General features: G+C 48.1%; 2 protein-coding genes across 2 annotated transcripts in view; one reads left to right on the top strand and one right to left on the bottom strand.

The window, feature by feature from the left end:
* Positions 1-109: 109 nt before the first annotated feature.
* On the bottom strand, positions 110-1,335 carry LOC115196428 (uncharacterized). The gene is made up of 3 exons (XM_029757256.1): positions 1,292-1,335; positions 989-1,199; positions 110-862 (listed from the first exon to the last, which is right to left on the bottom strand). Exons 2-3 carry the CDS (start codon positions 1,139-1,141, stop codon positions 410-412), a joined length of 606 nt encoding a protein of 201 aa, XP_029613116.1. The 5' UTR covers positions 1,142-1,199; positions 1,292-1,335; the 3' UTR covers positions 110-409.
* Positions 1,336-3,445: 2,110 nt separating this feature from the next.
* The window catches only part of dytn (dystrotelin), a 21,984-nt gene continuing 3,581 nt past the window's right edge, over positions 3,446-21,848 (top strand). Inside the window, exons 1-7 of the mRNA XM_029757254.1 lie at positions 3,446-3,519; positions 7,466-7,503; positions 7,746-7,820; positions 8,181-8,382; positions 8,485-8,570; positions 8,640-8,731; positions 16,144-16,215. Coding sequence (XP_029613114.1) covers positions 7,485-7,503; positions 7,746-7,820; positions 8,181-8,382; positions 8,485-8,570; positions 8,640-8,731; positions 16,144-16,215 — 546 coding nt within the window. The 5' untranslated portion in view covers positions 3,446-3,519; positions 7,466-7,484. The remainder of the gene's footprint in view (positions 3,520-7,465; positions 7,504-7,745; positions 7,821-8,180; positions 8,383-8,484; positions 8,571-8,639; positions 8,732-16,143; positions 16,216-21,848) is intronic.

Here is a 21,848-nt window from a genome sequence, read left to right as displayed (position 1 = left end):
CACTCCTATGTTTTTATTTTAATCCCAGCCCCCGTCCCCGCAGGAGGCCTTTTGCCTTCTGGTAGGCTGTCATTGTAAATAAGAATTAGTTCTTAACTGACTTGCCTAGTTCAATAAAGGTTAAATAAATAAAAAATGAAAACCATCAGTCCAGACTAAAGGTGCTGTTGGCGGTCATTTTCCTCTTCTCATCCTGTGGTGACATCCTGACTCTGAGTTGTAACGGTTAACACATGACCATTGAGAACAGTGACTGTCACTGGTGGCAGTTCGACCAGCGCGTCCTCAATGTCCTTCAGAGACTCTCTCCCCTCCCACCTTCCTCGCAGAACATTTCTGATGACACTGTCCTCTACAGTGAACACCCGGCTGACCAGATCATCAGATTGTATGGAGAGCTTCCCTCTAGTTATCCTTCCATCAGGGATAGTATGTACGACATAGGACAATGCTTACAAGTCACCATCTTTTCAGTGGTGTCCACCCTCTCCAGTGGGTGCGCTTCTGGGCAAGTGTACTCTTGGGGCAACCAGTATCCAATGATTTTCCCCTCAAACTTCTCAGGCTGTACCATGTTGTGTGGCAGATCGCATTTCCTACCCCTAGCCACGTTGACCAGAGTAGATTCTGGTGTTGTGTTCAGCATGGTTTTACCACCATACTTAGCAACAGAAACATTGGTGACCCGGTACCATTTCCCCTCTTCAACCATGTTTTCACGACCCCACACGGTCAGCTTTGTGAGTGTAGTTGAATCATCAATATGACCGACTAGGTATTCCACCATGGGCATGCTTTTGTTAAATCTTGTTTTACAATGGCCCTCTTTCAGTTTCTGAATCACCTCCACTGTAACGTTCACCTACAATGCAAGAAAAACACCAAAAGGAGAAATACATTACAGGCCACTGAACAGACAAGGTTAGAGTTCAAACATAACAGTACTTCATTGATAGTGAATTATTATTATTATTATTATTATAGCTACCTTCTCTTTTACAGCATTTTCTGTGTTTTCTGTGTTGTCTTGAAGGTCAGCTAGGGCCACATCCTTGACCCTCCCGTGAAGGTCGCTGTTGAATTTGAAGGGTAAATCTTCGAGGTTGGAAAATGTGGATGTGTATGTAAACATTATCTCCATCTTGTTGTTTCTGCTTATGGATGGCTGGAGCACCACTTTCACCAACTTCACTGGAGTTCTGCAAAAACATGCATTATAAAATATTAATCACAGATATTCCTAATCACATAGCACTCAAAGCCTTTGCAGAGCACTTCATACCCAATTTACCTGCGACTCTCTGCTGTGGCAAAGCGGTCTCGCAGCTGCGGCTGATCAGATTCCTGCTCTCATCTTCTTGCTGTAAAACTGCATTGAAATATCCTGTCTTCTTCCCTCTCTTCACTGCTGAGACATTGTGGATGTAACCACAGGCCTAGATTACTTCCTGTAAATTCCCCATTATGGAGCCTATTGGAGGGACAAAATGCAGCATTTTAAAGGAAATACATCTAGACATGCATAACCTAGATATTCAGAGTCAGGCATACTCAGTTTGAGATTAGGAATTTTAATAGGCGCCATGTTGGCACAATAAACTCCACAACATTCAGCAACATTGTAGACTAGATTAGATGGGCAGGGCTGTACCTGCTCTGATGCTTGGTGGGGCAGGGGGTGGGTCAGAGGCACTAGGGTTTTTGAAGGTGGTCCAGTCCAGCTCTTTGAGTCTGGGGAAGTTTGCGATGATCTCTTTCTTATGCAGGAGGGCCACAAAACCATGGCAGTAGTCCTCTCCTCTCTCTCAGCATGTCCAGTAGCTTGATGACTGTAGTCTCTGGAGGCTGACTGGGTTGCAGGTGGGAGAGGATGTTGTATTCACGCTGCTCCACAAGTTTCTTTGAATGGGCGTCCTGGAGAATATTGTTGTGTTCTGCTGACAGAATCTCTGTTAGCAGCGGCTTATTCTCCAGCAGAAACTCCTTCGCCATTCTTCTCTGGGGTGGTTGGTTGTTCTTGGCCTAAGTTGGTTTCCTCCTGGGGACTCAAGGCTGTGTTCAGCAGGACACAACGGCGTGCAACTTTTGATTGAACGGAAAACTGTGCTGTTCTGAACGGTCGGGCAACACACCACAACCACCAAACAGGAGCAAAGATACCTCAAAGAACGGTTTGGGAGAAGCGTGTCGTTCAGGCACGTAGTAAAACATCTAATGAACTGAACACACCCCTGCTTCATTGGCTGGCAGAATCTACTTCCTATTAGCCGGAGAGGTATGGCTTGTCATGGGAGGGTCTATGGGTGCTGGCCAGGTGGTCAGGTGAAATCAAACTAGCACCTGGAGAACGAGATGGAACAACAGGTTAATTACTGTGTCAAGTCAAAACATACAGTGAGTGTTTAAGAGTGGTATCAGGCAAAAGACTATGATGCATGGTTAGTACACTACTACTGGGTTATAGCTAGGATATTAGCCTACATGATATTGCTATGATTATATTGATCTCGTCTTGCCTCTTTAAGGTATCGAAAGGTAAAAAGTAATATCACTCAGTGGAAAGCCACCTTGACATACAAGGCGTTGTAATTAACAAAGGTAGCTAAGGTAGTCGGGTATGCCTTCCCTAATCTATAATTAATACACGGTTATGTGAGCCACAACAGACAGACGGCGCACAGAGCAAAGTCAAGAGTATTCACCCACACAAAACTAGCAGGATGGTCTCTTTAACAAGCTGATAATACCGGTTCGGTCCAACGTTTTGTATGGTTTTACTCAACAAAGTAAGTCATGATATTCTGTATATTATTAGTCATGTCACTTTTAACCCAAACTATAAGATGTTTTTGCTGAAATGTTTGTAAACAATCTATAGCTTAAAAATATGTTTCAAACTATGATATTGATGTCATATAACTACCATATTGATGTCAACTAAATATAATATTGATGTCATATAACTATCATACTGATGTCAGTCCGTGCATCCATAACTACATATTCATTCTAGAGTTTTAGCTGCACAATATTCGTCCGGAGGGGGTCGCCCGTTTGGCTGAAAAACTAATGCCGCGCTGCGCACAGAGGCGCCACAATTCTAAATATACGACTTGGAACGGCGCAGGAGAGAAGACGCTAAAATGCTTCATCTTGCAGCTGAGACATATTTAGAGTCATATTTCTAAAGCATTATCTTGCATCACCTACCCATTATTTTAATACCAAACATTTTCACAATATCTAACAAGTAGCTAGTTAAAGGTCCTGGTAAATAACGGTAAGGAAATTGGTCGTGCTATCCGGGATCCTAGGGACGTCCCTACCCCCGGTTGAAAATGGTTCAGCTAGGGTTAGGTAAGGGTTATTATAGTTGGTTAGGGTAGGAGTTAAGGTATAACCGTAAGGAAATAGTTATGTACCGCTTCTTGTCTTCAGCTTTTTCCCGCGCTCTCACTGAACAAAGAAAAAGGTTACTCTTTTGTGCTACTAGCGGCTTCAACATTTCCGGAGCTGTGGGTGGGTGCAGATCGTTTTCTTCTTTGGTATCATGATGTTCGCACATTTTATTTCTGAATGCCGCCACCTACTGTGCATTAGTGTGTGTGTTATATCACGTTACATTTGTGATACAAAAATAAAAAGGGGGGAAATGTTTCTAAATATAACCACAATCCATCCCTTCACCTATATACCAATATTTCATACAAATTAAAATCTCAAAACATCTTATAACGCTTCTGCAGTAAAATCTCGTACACCCAGGTACTTCTCAGCAGCTACCACCTACACTACCCCATTCCACTGCTTTGATCCTACCTGCTCCTGCACCATGCCAACGGACTGGGAGGACAGGACACCATCACTCAACACACCCTGTAACTCTTCTGAAGTCAAATCTCATATACACAAATACTTCTCTGCAGCTGCCACCACAACACCTATTTTCTGTGATTTACGTTCCATTTCTGCGGTACAGTTGATAACTATTGCTATGAAAGCTAAGAAGCCAATGCCTCAGCATATGACACCTTCTGCATTACTCTGACTCTAGCCACCTCAGCCTGCCTCTCTTGCACCGGACACTTCCGATCCCCAGGAACATGGGCACCCCTACAATTGACACACACAACTTTATCCACCGAAACGACACAGTCCTCTGTCCCATGCCCTCCTGCACACTACCCACGTCTTGGAATCTCCCTCCTACACTCTGCTGTGAGTTTGAGTTTATTTATTTTTACAGGGACAGTGCACATTAATCAACATTTCAGTAAAAGTGCCGGTTTTAGCCAGCCGGCTAATTTTCAACCGCAGTCCCTGGGCAGGTTATTAAAAACAATTACAATACAGACAATCATAGAACAGTGAGCACACGCAGAGTAACATAGGACAAGCAAGACATAGCATACAGACAGAGCAACATAGGACAAGCAAGACGTAGCATACAGACAGAGCAACATAGGACAAGCAACACGTAGCATACAGACAGAGCAACATAGGACAAGCAAGACGTAGCATACAGACAGAGCAACATAGGACAAGCAAGACGTAGCATACAGACAGAGCAACATAGGACAAGCAACACGTAGCATACAGACAGAGCAACATAGGACAAGCAAGACGTAGCATACAGACAGAGCAACATGGCACAAAAAGCAACAAGACAAAATCCATAAAACCAACAAAGTGTTTCCACACCGTACAAGCTACAGACAACAGACAACATGGAAAGCGACAATACACAGCTAGGGATTATGTGGTGCTTTTCCTTAAGGGAACTATACAGTCACCTCTCATGGCAGACCTTGTGGATCTGCTGCCATATGTTTGGGTTTTCTGTTTAACTAAAATACAGTGGAGGGGGAGCCAGGCCATTTAGGATCTTGAATACAAGACATGCGTCGGTGTATTGCACAAGATTTTCCCAACTCAGGAGCTCATGCTTTCTGAGGATGTAACAGTGATGATGGCTATTGGGCTTCCTATCAAGCACTTTGAGAGCCTGTTTGTAGACAGACTGAATGGGTTTTAATGTTGTACAGCAAGCTTGGGCCCAACTAGTCAAGCAGTATGTTAAGTGGGGGAGTATCATAGATTTGAAGTACAGTTTTGCTACCTCTGTAGTCAAACAATTTTGTATAAATCGGAAATTAGCTAGGTTGAATTTGGTTATTTGAGTAACCTTTTTCACCTGCTTTTTAAAAGAGAGGTTGTAATCAAGTATGATGCCACGGTACTTAAAATCAGATACTACCTGGAGCTTCTCCCCTGACACATAGACATCTGGCTCAGTAGCATCTGTTGCCCTCTTTGTGAAGAACATGCAGACAGTTTTTTTCACATTGAGATGCAAACACGAGTCACTGAGCCACTTTGTAACCTGGACCATTACAGTAGTGAGTTCTTGTGCAGCTTGTTGTTTGCTCTTTGCATGCACATATATCACTGTATCATCTGCATACATTTGAACTTCAGACCCAGTACAGACAGAAGGCAGATCATTAATGTATAGGCTGAACAGGAGGGGCCCCAGTATTGACCCTTGGGGAACGCCCACATCATAGCTAAGAGTGGGCGACAGCTCATTGCTCACTCTGACACACTGACTTCTGCCTCCAAGGTATGATTTCATCCATCTGAAGGCATCGGGGGAAAAGTTGAACTTGGACAATTTTGTGATGAGAATCTCATGGGTAACAGTATCAAAAGCCTTCCTTAGGTCCAGAAACACAGCCCCAACAATGCCCCCTTTGTCCATCTTGGACTTCACATTTTCCAGAAGAAAGAATTTGGCCATTTCTGTGGAGTGTTTCGCTCTGAAGCCAAACTGCATGGAGTGTAATGTGAAGGGGCTGTTGTTGAGGTGGGCAATCAGTTGTTCTGCTACACACTTTTCAACAACCTTTGACACCACAGGTAGTATACTAATGGGCCTGTAGTTACTCACGTCAGCAGGGTCACCCGATTTAAAGATGGCCGTTATTATGGCCGACTTCCATACCCTTGGAAATACCCCCAGACCAATAGATGTGTTGGTGACCTTAGTAATGGGGCCAATGAGTGACTCTTTGTAGTTTTTAAGAAAGGTAGAGTCCAGCCCAAACACATCTTTGGCTTTCGAGTTCTTTAGTGAGCTAATCACCTTGTTCACCTTTGACTCAGAAACCTCCCTTATGATGAAGACAGGTTGAGCATCATTTACTAGCACTGAGCCCAAGAAACCAGTGGAGGGGTTCTGTGTCAGTACCTTGACAGAGTCAACAAAGTAGGAATTGAAGGCTATTGCTATTTCGACTGCATCCTGTGTTAGATTGTTATTCACCATGATTTCTAGTCTTTTTGCAGTGTTACTATGGTCTTTCCCTGTTAACGTTTTTAGATTCTCCCAGATCAATTTAGAATTTCCCTTTGCTTCACCAATTATGTTAATAAAAAAGTTTGCCTTGGCCTGTCTGATTTCTTTCATCCCCTTATTTCTCAACATGGTAAACCTACGTCTGTCATGCTCTAATTTGGATTTTAGGGCTGGTTTTAGAGCATAATCTCTGTGACATGTCTGTGACATGACCACAAGCGTGGCACCTGAAACACTGCAGTGGATTCGGCACAAAAGCTCTAACAGGATAACTGATATATCCTAACATGACTTTGTCGGGTAAAGACTCTGACTCAAAACTCAGAAGGACTGACAGTGACTCCTCTGTTTCACCACGCTCCCCACCGGGCCCGCGTCACACCAAACGGTTAGCATCACAAACACCAGGAATCTTCAACTTCAATTGCTCCACCTCCACACTTAACGCAAACCCAGAAATCCCTCCTTTCAATGGTGCCCTGTTCCTAAGAGCAAAGTAAGAAACAGGCCTTGGCCCAAATTGTGTGACCTGCAAGGTTACCTTCACTGATTCAAATGCACCCAACTCCTTTCTCACTCACCCTGAAACCACAAAAGGATCCGCCAAAAGACAAAGGTCCACTTTCTCCAAAAATATCACTCCTACTTAACCAGATTCTTCTTTACCATGACCAACGATGCCAAGCTCCGGTTCCAAGCTCTTCACCACACCTTCCATCTCACTTAACTCGCCCTCATTGACTTCCATTTCCCCTCCAGAACTCATTCAAATCCAACCTCTGCTTTCCTCATTCTCTTCAACATCTTCTTCCTCTCTTTCCACCTCCATTCCTCCTCAGAAATCCAAGTGTCTGTGTCCCTGTCCTAATATTCCTGTTCTTGTTCCATGGTTCCTCCTACAACCTCCTGCATACATGTCTCTCGCGCCTTCTTTCCTCTCCGATCAATTCATTTGGTTGGCTAACAACAAATCTAGTCCCAGATATTACAATCTGACACCTTATTTGTCCAATCATGCGTCAGTCTGTATTTTAGAAAGTTTGTAGAGATAAGGCTTAGACCTTGTAATGTTATGTGTGTAAATGACCTTCATCACTCTTTACTCAGGTACAAGCGTGATACCCTCATGGATATGGACAGCATTGGTGAGTAAATTCTATGTTAGAGCTCAGAGGGTCACGTTCAGTAAAGGGCTCTATTCAATTCTGTTATGTCTCTTGTGCATTGTGTGCCCTAGCCCTAGCCATGTATTACGATATCAACATATATGTTCTAGTTCTGTGGTCCATGCTCTATGTTCTAGTGTTCTATTTCTATATTATGTGTTCTAACTCAGTATTCTGTGTGTTACCTGTGTTCCAAACCTCATTTGTGTTCTTCTTTTCAGAGGGGTTGAATGAAGTGCGTCCTGCTGTGTACCGCACTGCAATGAAGCTCCGCTCCTTACAGAAACTCTGCCATAGTGAGTGTGTGTGTTTAAATGAAATGCTTTTTAGGTGTGTGTAATCTGTTACAGTGTATGTTTGTAATGCTCTGAATGTGTGTTACAGTGTATGTTTGTAATGCTCTGAATGTGTGTTACAGTGTATGTTTGTAATGCTCTGAATGTGTGTTACAGTGTATGTTTGTAATGCTCTGAATGTGTGTTACAGTGTATGTTTGTAATGCTCTGAATGTGTGTTACAGTGTATGTTTGTAATGCTCTGAATGTGTGTTACAGTGTATGTTTGTAATGCTCTGAATGTGTGTTACAGTGTATGTTTGTAATGCTCTGAATGTGTGTTACAGTGTATGTTTGTAATGCTCTGAATGTGTGTTACAGTGCATGTTGTGACACTGCGGGAGCTCATCCCAGCCCTGTGCTCTCTGGGCGGAGCCCGGGACACTGGGGCGGGGCTAAGTGAACAGAAAGTCAGACAGTGCATAAACAGGATGTTCCAAAGCGTGTCACAGGAAGTACCTGGGCAGGTGTCGGCAGAGGCGCCAGAACAGACTTGCAGACTGCTGTACAGACTGTTTGACCGGTGAGGACACACAACTGTTCAAACACACACAACTGTTCAAACACACGCTGCTGTTCAAACACACACTACGTCTGTAAACTAAAGGGTGTATGTCTTCACTAGGGGACAGACTGGCGCTGTCTGTCGCAGGTCAGTTGAAGCCGCTCTCATCTCTCTCTCAGCAGACACACTCTCAGCCAAACACAAGGGTAAGTAACACACACACACACAGACACACATGATATACACTCTGTGTTCATTCCCTGTGTGTGTTGCAGCTCTGGTTCGTCTGGCAGAGAGGTGCAGTGGGAGAGAGAGCGGCACGGTGAGCAGGAGTGGTCTCAGAGTCGTACTGCAAGACCTCAGCCAGGTTAGACACAACACACACCACACACACACACACACACACACACACACACACACACCACACACACACACACACACACACACACACACACACACACACACACACACACACACACACACACACACACACACCTGAGTACTGCCTCACATGATTATCAAATCAAATTTTATTAGTCACATGCGTCGAATACAACAGGTGTAGTAGACCTTACAGGTGAAATGCTTACTTAAGAGTAAGTAATTAATTAAGTAATTAAAGAGCAGCAGTAAAATAACAACAGCGAGACTATATACAGGTGGTACCGATACAGAGTCAATGTGAGGAGACTATATACAGGTGGTACCGGTACAGAGTCAATGTGAGGAGACTATATACAGGGGGTACCGGTACAGAGTCAATGTGAGGAGACTATATACAGGGGAGTACCGGTACAGAGTCAATGTGAGGAGACTATATACAGGTGGTACCGATACAGAGTCAATGTGAGGAGACTATATACAGGGGAGTACCGATACAGAGTCAATGTGAGGAGACTATATACAGGGGGTACCGATACAGAGTCAATGTGGAGACTATATACAGGTGGTACCGATACAGAGTCAATGTGAGGAGACTATATACAGGGGGTACCGATACAGAGTCAATGTGAGGAGACTATATACAGGGGGTACCGGTACAGAGTCAATGTGAGGAGACTATATACATGTGGTACCGATACAGAGTCAATGTGAGGAGACTATATACAGGGGGTACCGGTACAGAGTCAATGTGAGGAGACTATATACTGGGGGTACCGGTACAGAGTCAATGTGAGGAGACTATATACAGGTGGTACCGATACAGAGTCAATGTGAGGAGACTATATACAGGGGGTACCGATACAGAGTCAATGTGAGGAGACTATATACAGGTGGTACCGATACAGAGTCAATGTGAGGAGACTATATACAGGGGGTATCGATACAGAGTCAATGTGAGGAGACTATATACAGGTGGTACCGATACAGAGTCAATGTGAGGAGACTATATACAGGTGGTACCGATACAGAGTCAATGTGAGGAGACTATATACAGGGGGTACCGGTACAGAGTCAATGTGAGGAGACTATATACAGGGGGTACCGATACAGAGTCAATGTGGAGACTATATACAGGGGGTACCGGTACAGAGTCAATGTGAGGAGACTATATACAGGGGGTACCGGTACAGAGTCAATGTGAGGAGACTATATACAGGTGGTACCGATACAGAGTCAATGTGAGGAGACTATATACAGGGGGTACCGGTACAGAGTCAATGTGAGGAGACTATATACAGGGGGTACCGATACAGAGTCAATGTGAGGAGACTATATACAGGGGGTACCGATACAGAGTCAATGTGAGGAGACTATATACAGGGGGTACCGGTACAGAGTCAATTTGGAGACTATATACAGGTGGTACCGATACAGAGTCAATGTGAGGAGACTATATACAGGGGGTACCGGTACAGAGTCAATGTGAGGAGACTATATACAGGGGGTACCGGTACAGAGTCAATGTGAGGAGACTATATACAGGTGGTACCGGTACAGAGTCAATTTGGAGACTATATACAGGTGGTACCGATACAGAGTCAATGTGAGGAGACTATATACAGGTGGTACCGATACAGAGTCAATGTGAGGAGACTATATACAGGGGGTACAGGTACAGAGTCCATGTGAGGAGACTATATACAGGGGGTACCGGTACAGAGTCAATGTGGAGACTATATACAGGGGGTACCGATACAGAGTCAATGTGAGGAGACTATATACAGGGGGGTACTGGTACAGAGTCAATGTGAGGAGACTATATACAGGGGGTACCGGTACAGAGTCAATGTGAGGAGACTATATACAGGTGGTACCGATACAGAGTCAATGTGAGGAGACTATATACAGGTGGTACCGGTACAGAGTCAATGTGAGGAGACTATATACAGGTGGTACCGGTACAGAGTCAATGTGAGGAGACTATATACAGGGGGGTACCGGTACAGAGTCAATGTGAGGAGACTATATACAGGGGGTACCGGTACAGAGTCAATGTGAGGAGACTATATACAGGGGGTACCGATACAGAGTCAATGTGAGGAGACTATATACAGGTGGTACCGATACAGAGTCAATGTGAGGAGACTATATACAGGTGGTACCGATACAGAGTCAATGTGAGGAGACTATATACAGGGGGGTACCGATACAGAGTCAATGTGAGGAGACTATATACAGGGGGTACAGGTACAGAGTCAATGTGAGGAGGCTATATACAGGGGGTACCGATACAGAGTCAATGTGAGGAGACTATATACAGGGGGTACCGATACAGAGTCAATGTGAGGAGACTATATACAGGTGGTACCGATACAGAGTCAATGTGAGAAGACTATATACAGGTGGTACCGATACAGAGTCAATGTGAGGAGACTATATACAGGGGGTAACGATACAGAGTCAATGTGAGGAGACTATATACAGGTGGTACCGGTACAGAGTCAATGTGAGGAGACTATATACAGGGGGTACCGGTACAGAGTCAATGTGAGGAGACTACATACAGGGGGTACCGATACAGAGTCCATGTGAGGAGACTATATACAGGGGGTACCGATACAGAGTCAATGTGAGGAGACTATATACAGGGGGTACTGGTACAGAGTCAATGTGAGGAGACTATATACAGGGGGTACCGGTACAGAGTCAATGTGAGGAGACTATATACAGGTGGTACCGATACAGAGTCCATGTGAGGAGACTATATACAGGGGGTACCGATACAGAGTCAATGTGAGGAGACTATATACAGGGGGTACCGATACAGAGTCAATGTGAGGAGACTATATACAGGGGGTACAGATACAGAGTCAATGTGAGGAGACTATATACAGGGGGTACCGATACAGAGTCAATGTGAGGAGACTATATACAGGTGGTACCGATACAGAGTCAATGTGAGGAGACTATATACAGGGGGTACCGATACAGAGTCAATGTGAGGAGACTATATACAGGGGTACCGATACAGAGTCAATGTGAGGAGACTATATACAGGGGGTACCGATAGAGAGTCAATGTGAGGAGACTACATACAGGGGGTACCGATACAGAGTCAATGTGAGGAGACTATATACAGGGGGTACTGATACAGAGTCAATGTGAGGAGACTATATACAGGGGGTACCGATACAGAGTCAATGTGAGGAGACTATATACAGGTGGTACCGATACAGAGTCCATGTGAGGAGACTATATACAGGGGGTACCGATACAGAGTCAATGTGAGGAGACTATATACAGGGGGTACTGGTACAGAGTCAATGTGAGGAGACTACATACAGGGGGTACTGGTACAGAGTCAATGTGAGGAGACTATATACAGGGGGTACCGGTACAGAGTCAATGTGAGGAGACTACATACAGGGGGTACCGATACAGAGTCAATGTGAGGAGACTATATACAGGTGGTACCGATACAGAGTCAATGTGAGGAGACTATATACAGGGGGGTACCGGTACAGAGTCAATGTGAGGAGACTATATACAGGTGGTACCGATACAGAGTCAATGTGAGGAGACTATATACAGGGGGTACCGATACAGAGTCAATGTGAGGAGACTATATACAGGTGGTACTGGTACAGAGTCAATGTGAGGAGACTATATACAGGGGGTACCGATACAGAGTCAATGTGAGGAGACTATATACAGGTGGTACCGGTACAGAGTCAATGTGAGGAGACTATATACAGGGGGTACCGATACAGAGTCAATGTGAGGAGACTATATACAGGGGGTACCGATACAGAGTCAATGTGAGGAGACTACATACAGGGGGTACCGATACAGAGTGAATGTGAGGAGACTATATACAGGGGGTACCGGTACAGAGTCAATGTGAGGAGACTATATACAGGTGGTACCGATACAGAGTCAATGTGAGGAGACTATATACAGGGGGTACCGGTACAGAGTCAATGTGAGGAGACTATATACAGGTGGTACCGATACAGAGTCAATGTAAGGAGACTATATACAGGGGGTACCGGTACAGAGTCAATGTGAGGAGACTATATACAGGGGTTACCGGTACAGAGTCAATGTGAGGAGACTATATACAGGTGGTACCGGTACAGAGTCAATGTGAGGAGACTATATACAGGGGGTACCGATACAGAGTCAATGTGAGGAGACTATATACAGGTGGTACCGATACAGAGTCAATGTGAGGAGACTATATACAGATGGTACCGATACAGAGTCAATGTGAGGAGACTATATACAGGTGGTACCGATACAGAGTCAATGTGAGGAGACTATATACAGATGGTACCGATACAGAGTCAATGTGAGGAGACTACATACAGGTGGTACCGATACAGAGTCAATGTGAGGAGACTATACAGATGGTACCGATACAGAGTCAATGTGAGGAGACTACATACAGGGGGTACCGATACAGAGTCAATGTGAGGAGTCTATATACAGGGGGGTACCGGTACAGAGTCAATGTGAGGAGACTATATACAGGGGGTACCGATACAGAGTCAATGTGGAGACTATATACAGGTGGTACCGATACAGAGTCAATGTGAGGAGACTATATACAGGGGGTACCGATACAGAGTCAATGTGAGGAGACTATATACAGGGGGTACCGATACAGAGTCAATGTGAGGAGACTATATACAGGGGGGTACTGGTACAGAGTCAATGTGAGGAGACTATATACAGGTGGTACCGATACAGAGTCAATGTGAGGAGACTATATACAGGGGGTACCGATACAGAGTCAATGTGGAGACTATATACAGGTGGTACCGATACAGAGTCAATGTGAGGAGACTATATACAGGTGGTACCGATACAGAGTCAATGTGAGGAGACTATATACAGGGGGTACCGATACAGAGTCAATGTGAGGAGACTATATACAGGGGGTACCGATACAGAGTCAATGTGAGGAGACTATATACAGGTGGTACCGATACAGAGTCAATGTGAGGAGACTATATACAGGTGGTACCGATACAGAGTCAATGTGAGGAGACTATATACAGGTGGTACCGGTACAGAGTCAATGTGAGGAGACTATATACAGGGGAGTACCGATACAGAGTCAATGTGAGGAGACTACATACAGGGGGTACCGATACAGAGTCAATGTGAGGAGACTATATACAGGTGGTACCGATACAGAGTCAATGTGAGGAGACTATATACAGGGGGTACCGATACAGAGTCAATGTGAGGAGACTATATACAGGGGGTACCGATACAGAGTCAATGTGAGGAGACTATATACAGGGGAGTACCGATACAGAGTCAATGTGAGGAGACTATATACAGGGGGGTACCGATACAGAGTCAATGTGAGGAGACTATATACAGGGGGGTACCGATACAGAGTCAATGTGAGGAGACTATATACAGGGGGTACCGATACAGAGTCAATGTGAGGAGACTATATACAGGGGGGTACTGGTACAGAGTCAATGTGAGGAGACTATATACAGGTGGTACCGATACAGAGTCAATGTGAGGAGACTATATACAGGGGGTACCGATACAGAGTCAATGTGGAGACTATATACAGGTGGTACCGATACAGAGTCAATGTGAGGAGACTATATACAGGTGGTACCGATACAGAGTCAATGTGAGGAGACTATATACAGGGGGTACCGATACAGAGTCAATGTGAGGAGACTATATACAGGGGGGTACCGATACAGAGTCAATGTGAGGAGACTATATACAGGTGGTACCGATACAGAGTCAATGTGAGGAGACTATATACAGGTGGTACCGATACAGAGTCAATGTGAGGAGACTATATACAGGTGGTACCGGTACAGAGTCAATGTGAGGAGACCTATATACAGGGGAGTACCGATACAGAGTCAATGTGAGGAGACTACATACAGGGGGTACCGATACAGAGTCAATGTGAGGAGACTATATACAGGTGGTACCGATACAGAGTCAATGTGAGGAGACTATATACAGGGGGTACCGATACAGAGTCAATGTGAGGAGACTATATACAGGGGGTACCGATACAGAGTCAATGTGAGGAGACTATATACAGGGGAGTACCGATACAGAGTCAATGTGAGGAGACTATATACAGGGGGTACCGATACAGAGTCAATGTGAGGAGACTATATACAGGGGGTACCGATACAGAGTCAATGTGAGGAGACTATATACAGGGGGGGTACTGGTACAGAGTCAATGTGAGGAGACTATATACAGGTGGTACCGATACAGAGTCAATGTGAGGAGACTATATACAGGGGGTACCGATACAGAGTCAATGTGGAGACTATATACAGGTGGTACCGATACAGAGTCAATGTGAGGAGACTATATACAGGGGGTACCGATACAGAGTCAATGTGAGGAGACTATATACAGGGGGGTACTGGTACAGAGTCAATGTGAGGAGACTATATACAGGTGGTACCGATACAGAGTCAATGTGAGGAGACTATATACAGGGGGTACCGATACAGAGTCAATGTGAGGAGACTATATACAAGGGGTACCGATACAGAGTCAATGTGAGGAGACTATATACAGGTGGTACCGGTACAGAGTCAATGTGAGGAGACTATATACAGGGGAGTACCGATACAGAGTCAATGTGAGGAGACTACATACAGGGGGTACCGATACAGAGTCAATGTGAGGAGACTATATACAGGTGGTACCGGTACAGAGTCAATGTGAGGAGACTATATACAGGTGGTACCGGTACAGAGTCAATGTGAGGAGACTATATACAGGGGGTACCGGTACAGAGTCAATGTGAGGAGACTATATACAGGGGGTATCGATACAGAGTCAATGTGTGGAGACTATATACAGGTGGTACCGGTACAGAGTCAATGTGAGGAGACTATATACAGGTGGTACCGGTACAGAGTCAATGTGAGGAGACTATATACAGGTGGTACCGATACAGAGTCAATGTGAGGAGACTATATACAGGGGGTACCGATACAGAGTCAATGTGAGGAGACTATATACAGGGGGTACCGGTACAGAGTCAATGTGAGGAGACTATATACAGGGGGTACCGATACAGAGTCAATGTGAGGAGACTATATACAGGTGGTACCGATACAGAGTCAATGTGAGGAGACTATATACAGGTGGTACCGATACAGAGTCAATGTGAGGAGACTATATACAGGTGGTACAGGTACAGAGTCAATGTGCGGGGGCACCGGTTAGTTGAGGTAAACTGCACATGTAGGTAGAGTTATTAAAGTGACTATGCATAGATGACAACAGAGAGTAGCAGTGGTGTAAAGAAGGAGGGGATTGCAAATATTCTGGGTAGCCATTTGACTAGATGTCTAGCCTCTGTGTGTGTGTCTGTAGGTGCCGGCTGTAGTGCAGGAGAACCATGTGTTTGGCTCAGCTGAGACAGCCGTTCGTTCCTGCTTCGGTGGGGTAAGTGTGTGTGTGATCGTCAGTAGCAAATGAGTACAATCCCCTGTCAACAAGAATGATGTATGACCTATGACTTAATGTGTACTGATAAGAAACTTAGGGGGGTAAGGGGGGTTGGTCATGGGGTTAGGGGGGTTGGTCATGGGGTTAGGGGGGTTAGGGGGTTTGGTCATGGGGTTAGGAGGAGTTAGGGGGGGTTGGTCATGGGGTTAGGGGGGGTTGGTCATGGGGTTAGGGGGGTTAGGGGGGGTTGGTCATGGGGTTAGGAGGGTTGGTCATGGGGTTAGGGGGGTTAGGGGGGGTTGGTCATGGGGTTAGGGGGGTTGGTCATGGGGTTAGGTGGGGTTGGTTATGGGGTTAGGAGGGGTTGGTCATGGGGTTAGGAGGGGTTGGTCATGGGGTTAGGTGGGGTTGGGGGGGTTGGTCATGGGGTTAGGGGGGTTGGTCATGGGGTTAGGGGGGTTAGGGGGGTTGGTCATGGGGTTAGGAGGAGTTAGGGCGGGTTGGTCATGGGGTTGGGGGGGTTGGTCATGGGGTTGGGAGGGTTGGTCATGGGGTTAGGAGGAGTTAGGGGGGTTGGTCATGGGGTTAGGAGGAGTTAGGGGGGGTGGTCATGGGGTTAGGAGGAGTTAGGGGGGGGTGGTCATGGGGTTAGGGGGGTTGGTCATGGGGTTGGGAGGGTTGGTCATGGGGTTAGGAGGAGTTAGGGGGGGTTGGTCATGGGGTTGGGGGGGGTTGGTCATGGGGTTAGGGGGTTGGTCATGGGGTTGGGAGGGTTGGTCATGGGGTTAGGAGGAGTTAGGGGGGTTGGTCATGGTGTTAGGGGGGTTAGGGGGGGTTGGTCATGGGGTTAGGAGGGTTGGTCATGGGGTTAGGGGGGTTAGGGGGGGTTGGTCATGGGGTTAGGGGGGGTTGGTCATGGGGTTAGGGGGGTTAGGGGGGTTGGTCATGTGGTTAGGGGGGGTTGGTCATGGGGTTAGGGGGGTTAGGGGGGGTTGGTCATGGGGTTAGGAGGAGTTAGGGGGGGTTGGTCATGGGGTTAACGGGGGTTGGTCATGGGGTTTGGAGGGGTTGGGGGGGTTGGTCATGGGGTTAGGAGGAGTTAGGGGGGTGGTCATGGGGTTAGGGGGGGTGGTCATGGGGTTAGGGGGTTTAGGGGGGGTTGGTCATGGGGTTAGGGGGGGTTGGTCATGGGGTTAGGAGGAGTTAGGGGGGTTGGTCATGGGGTTAGGAGGAGTTAGGGGGGGTTGGTCATGGGGTTAGGTGGGGTTGGTTATGGGGTTAGGAGGGGTTGGTCATGGGGTTAGGTGGGGTTGGTTATGGGGTTAGGAGGGGTTGGTCATGGGGTTAGGTGGGGTTGGTTATGGGATTAGGAGGGGTTGGTCATGGGGTTAGGTGGGGTTGGGGGGGTTGGTTATGGGGTTAGGAGGGGTTGGTCATGGGGTTAGGTGGGGTTGGTTATGGGGTTAGGAGGGGTTGGTCATGGGGTTAGGTGGGGTTGGGGGGGTTGCTTATGGGGTTAGGAGGGGTTAGGTGGGGTTGGGGGGGTTGGTTATGGGGTTAGGAGGGGTTGGTCATGGGGTTAGGTGGGGTTGGTTATGGGGTTAGGAGGGGTTGGTCATGGGGTTAGGTGGGGTTGGGGGGGTTGGTCATGGGGTTAGGTGGGGTTGGGGGGGTTGGTCATTGGGTTAGGTGGGGTTGGTTATGGGGTTAGGAGGGGTTGGGGGGGTTGGTCATGGGGTTAGGAGGAGTTAGGGGGGGTGGTCATGGGGTTAGGGGGGGGTGGTCATGGGGTTAGGGGTTTAGGGGGGGTTGGTCATGGGGTTAGGGGGGGTTGGTCATGGGGTTAGGAGGAGTTAGGGGGGTTGGTCATGGGGTTAGGGGGGTTGGTCATGGGGTTAGGAGGAGTTAGGGGGGGTTGGTCATGGGGTTAGGTGGGGTTGGTTATGGGGTTAGGAGGGGTTGGTCATGGGGTTAGGTGGGGTTGGTTATGGGGTTAGGAGGGGTTGGTCATGGGGTTAGGTGGGGTGGTTATGGGATTAGGAGGGGTTGGTCATGGGGTTAGGTGGGGTTGGGGGGGGTTGGTTATGGGGTTAGGAGGGGTTGGTCATGGGGTTAGGTGGGGTTGGTTATGGGGTTAGGAGGGGTTGGTCATGGGGTTAGGTGGGGTTGGGGGGGTTGCTTATGGGGTTAGGAGGGGTTAGGTGGGGTTGGGGGGGTTGGTTATGGGGTTAGGAGGGGTTGGTCATGGGGTTAGGTGGGGTTGGTTATGGGGTTAGGAGGGGTTGGTCATGGGGTTAGGTGGGGTTGGGGGGGTTGGTCATGGGGTTAGGTGGGGTTGGGGGGGTTGGTCATTGGGTTAGGTGGGGTTGGTTATGGGGTTAGGAGGGGTTGGTCATGGGGTTAGGTGGGGTTGGTTATGGCGTTAGGAGGGGTTGGTCATGGGGTTAGGTGGGGTTGGGGGGGTTGGTTATGGGGTTAGGAGGGGTTGGTCATGGGGTTAGGTGGGGTTGGTTATGGGGTTAGGAGGGGTTGGGGGGGTTGGTTATGGGGTTAGGAGGGGTTGGTCATGGGTTAGGTGGGGTTGGGGGGGTTGGTTATGGGGTTAGGAAGGGTTGGTCATGGGGTTAGGTGGGGTTTGGGGGGTTGGTTATGGGGTTAGGAGGGGGTTGGTCATGGGGTTAGGTGGGGTTGGTTATGGGGTTAGGAGGGGTTGGTCATGGGGTTAGGTGGGGTTGGGGGGGTTGGTCATGGGGTTAGGTGGGGTTAGGAGGGGTTGGTCATGGGGTTAGGTGGGGTTGGTGGGGTTGGTTATGGGGTTAGGAGGGGTTGGTCATGGGGTTAGGTGGGGTTGGTTTATGGGGTTAGGAGGGGTTGGTCATGGGGTTATGTGGGGTTGGTGGGGTTGGTTATGGGGTTAGGAGGGGTTGGTCATGGGGTTAGGTGGGGTTGGTTATGGGGTTAGGAGGGGTTGGTCATGGGGTTGGTGGGGTTGGTTATGGGGTTAGGGGGGTTAGGGGGGTTGGTCATGGGGTTAGGGGGGTTGGTCATGGGGTTAGGGGGGTTAGGGGGGATTGGTCATGGGGTTAGGAGGAGTTAGGGGGGTTGGTCATGGGTTAGGGGGGGTTGGTCATGGGGTTAGGAGGAGTTAGGGGGGGGTGGTCATGGGGTTAGGGGGGGTGGTCATGGGGTTAGGGGGTTTAGGGGGGGTTGGTCATGGGGTTAGGGGGGGTTGGTCATGGGGTTAGGAGGAGTTAGGGGGGTTGGTCATGGGGTTAGGGGGGGTTGGTCATGGGGTTAGGGGGGTTGGTCATGGGGTTAGGAGGAGTTGGTCATGGGGTTGGGGGGTTGGTCATGGGGTTAGGAGGGGTTGGTCATGGGGTTAGGGGGGTTAGGGGGGTTGGTCATGGGGTTTAGGAGGAGTTAGGGGGGGTTGGTCATGGGGTTAGGTGGGGTTGGTTATGGGGTTAGGAGGGGTTGGTCATGGGGTTAGGTGGGGTTGGTTATGGGGTTAGGAGGGGTTGGTCATGGGGTTAGGTGAGGTTGGTTATGGGATTAGGAGGGGTTGGTCATGGGGTTAGGTGGGGTTGGGGGGGTTGGTTATGGGGTTAGGAGGGGTTGGTCATGGGGTTAGGTGGGGTTGGTTATGGGGTTAGGAGGGGTTGGTCATGGGGTTAGGTGGGGTTGGGGGGGTTGCTTATGGGGTTAGGAGGGGTTAGGTGGGGTTGGGGGGGTTGGTTATGGGGGTTAGGAGGGGTTGGTCATGGGGTTAGGTGGGGTTGGTTATGGGGTTAGGAGGGGTTGGTCATGGGGTTAGGTGGGGTTGGGGGGGGGTTGGTCATGGGTTTAGGTGGGGTTGGGGGGGTTGGTCATTGGGGTTAGGAGAACAGGGTTGAAGGGTCAGGAGAACAGGGACAGGAGAACAGGGACAGGAGAATAGGGTCAGGAGAACAGGGTCAGGGTTAGGAGAATAGGGACAGGAGAACAGGGTCAGGTTTAAGAGAACAGGGACAGGAGAACAGGGTCAGGGTCAGGAGAACAGTGACAGGAGAACAGGGTTAGGAGAACAGGGACAGGAGAACAGGGTCAGGGTTAGGAGAATAGGGACAGGAGAACAGGGTCAGGAGAACAGGGACAGGAGAACAGGGTTAGGAGAACAGGGACAGGAGAACAGGGTCAGGGTTAGGAGAACAGGGACAGGAGAACAGGGTCAGGGTTAGGAGAATAGGGACAGGAGAACAGGGTCAGGGTTAGGAGAACAGGGACAGGAGAATAGGGTTAGGGTTAGGAGAACAGGGTCAGGAGAACAGGGACAGGAGAACAGGGACAGGAGAACAGGGACAGGAGAACAGGGACAGGAGAACAGGGACAGGAGAATAGGGTCAGGAGAATAGGGTCAGGAGAACAGGGTCAGGGTCAAGAAAACAGGGTCAGGAGAACAGGGTTAGGGTTAGGAGAACAGGGTCAGGAGAACAGGGTCATGAGAACAGGGTCAGGGTTAGGAGAACAGGGTCAGGAGAACAGGGACAGGAGAACAGGGACAGGAGAATAGGGTCAGGAGAACAGGGTTAGGAGAACAGGGACAGGAGAACAGGGACAGGAGAATAGGGTCAGGAAAGCAGGGTTAGGAGAGCAGGGTTAGGAGAACAGGGTTAATATTAGGAGAACAGGGTTAGGATTAGGAGAACAGGGTTAGGAGAACAGGGTTAGGATTAGGAGACCAGGGTTAGGATTAGGAGAACATAATTAGGGTTAGGAGAACAGGGTCAGGAGAACAGGGTTAGGAGAACAGGGTTAGGATTAGGAGAACATGGTTAGGAGAACAGGGTCAGGAGAACAGGGTTAGGAGAACAGGGTTAGGATTAGGAGAACAGGGTTAGGAGAAAAGGGTCAGGAGAACAGGGTTCGGAGAACAGGGTTAGGAGAACAGGGTTAGGAGAACAGGGATAGGAGAACAGGGATAGGGTGAGAACAGGGACAGGAGAACAGGGTCAGAAGAACAGGGACAGGAGAACAGGGTTAGGGTTAGGAGAACAGGGACAGGAGAACAGGGATAGGGTGAGAACAGGGACAGGAGAACAGGGATAGGGTGAGAACAGGGACAGGAGAACAGGGTCAGAAGAACAGGGTTAGGAGAACAGGAAAAGGAAAACAGGGTTAGGGTCAGGAGAACAGGGTTAGGGTCAGGAGAACAGGGTTAGGGTCAGGAGAACAGGGTTAGGGTCAGGAGAATAGGGTTAGGGTCAGGAGAACAGGGTTAGGGTCAGGAGAATAGGGTTAGGGTCAGGAGGACAGGGTTAGGGTCAGGAGGACAGGGTTAGGGTCAGGAGGACAGGGTTAGGGTCAGGAGAACAGGGTTAGGGTCAGGAGAATAGGGTTAGGGTCAGGAGGACAGGGTTAGGGTCAGGAGGACAGGGTTAGGGTCAGGAGGACAGGGTTAGGGTCAGGAGGACAGGGTTAGGGTCAGGAGAACAGGGTTAGGGTCAGGAGAACAGGGTTAGGGTCAGGAGAACAGGGTTAGGGTCAGGAGAATAGGGTTAGGGTCAGGAGAACAGGGTTAGGGTCAGGAGAATAGGGTTAGGGTCAGGAGAACAGGGTTAGGGTCAGGAGAATAGGGTTAGGGTCAGGAGAAC

The sequence above is a fragment of the Salmo trutta genome, chromosome 6 (assembly GCF_901001165.1).
Source record: "Salmo trutta chromosome 6, fSalTru1.1, whole genome shotgun sequence".
Taxonomy (NCBI): Eukaryota; Metazoa; Chordata; class Actinopteri; order Salmoniformes; family Salmonidae; genus Salmo; species Salmo trutta.
The sequence above is the reverse complement of the archived record's forward strand: the minus strand, read 5'-3'. Positions and strand labels throughout refer to the sequence as shown.

What these genes read in the sequence shown, in the direction of transcription:
- LOC115196428 (XM_029757256.1), bottom strand. Translation starts at nt 1,141, where the DNA reads ATGGAGATAATGTTTACATACACATCCACATTTTCCAACCTCGAAGAT. An exon ending in AAAATGCTGTAAAAGAGAAG is followed by an intron (nt 863 to 988) that starts GTAGCTATAATA and finishes CTTGCATTGTAG; the next exon opens with GTGAACGTTACAGTGGAGGT.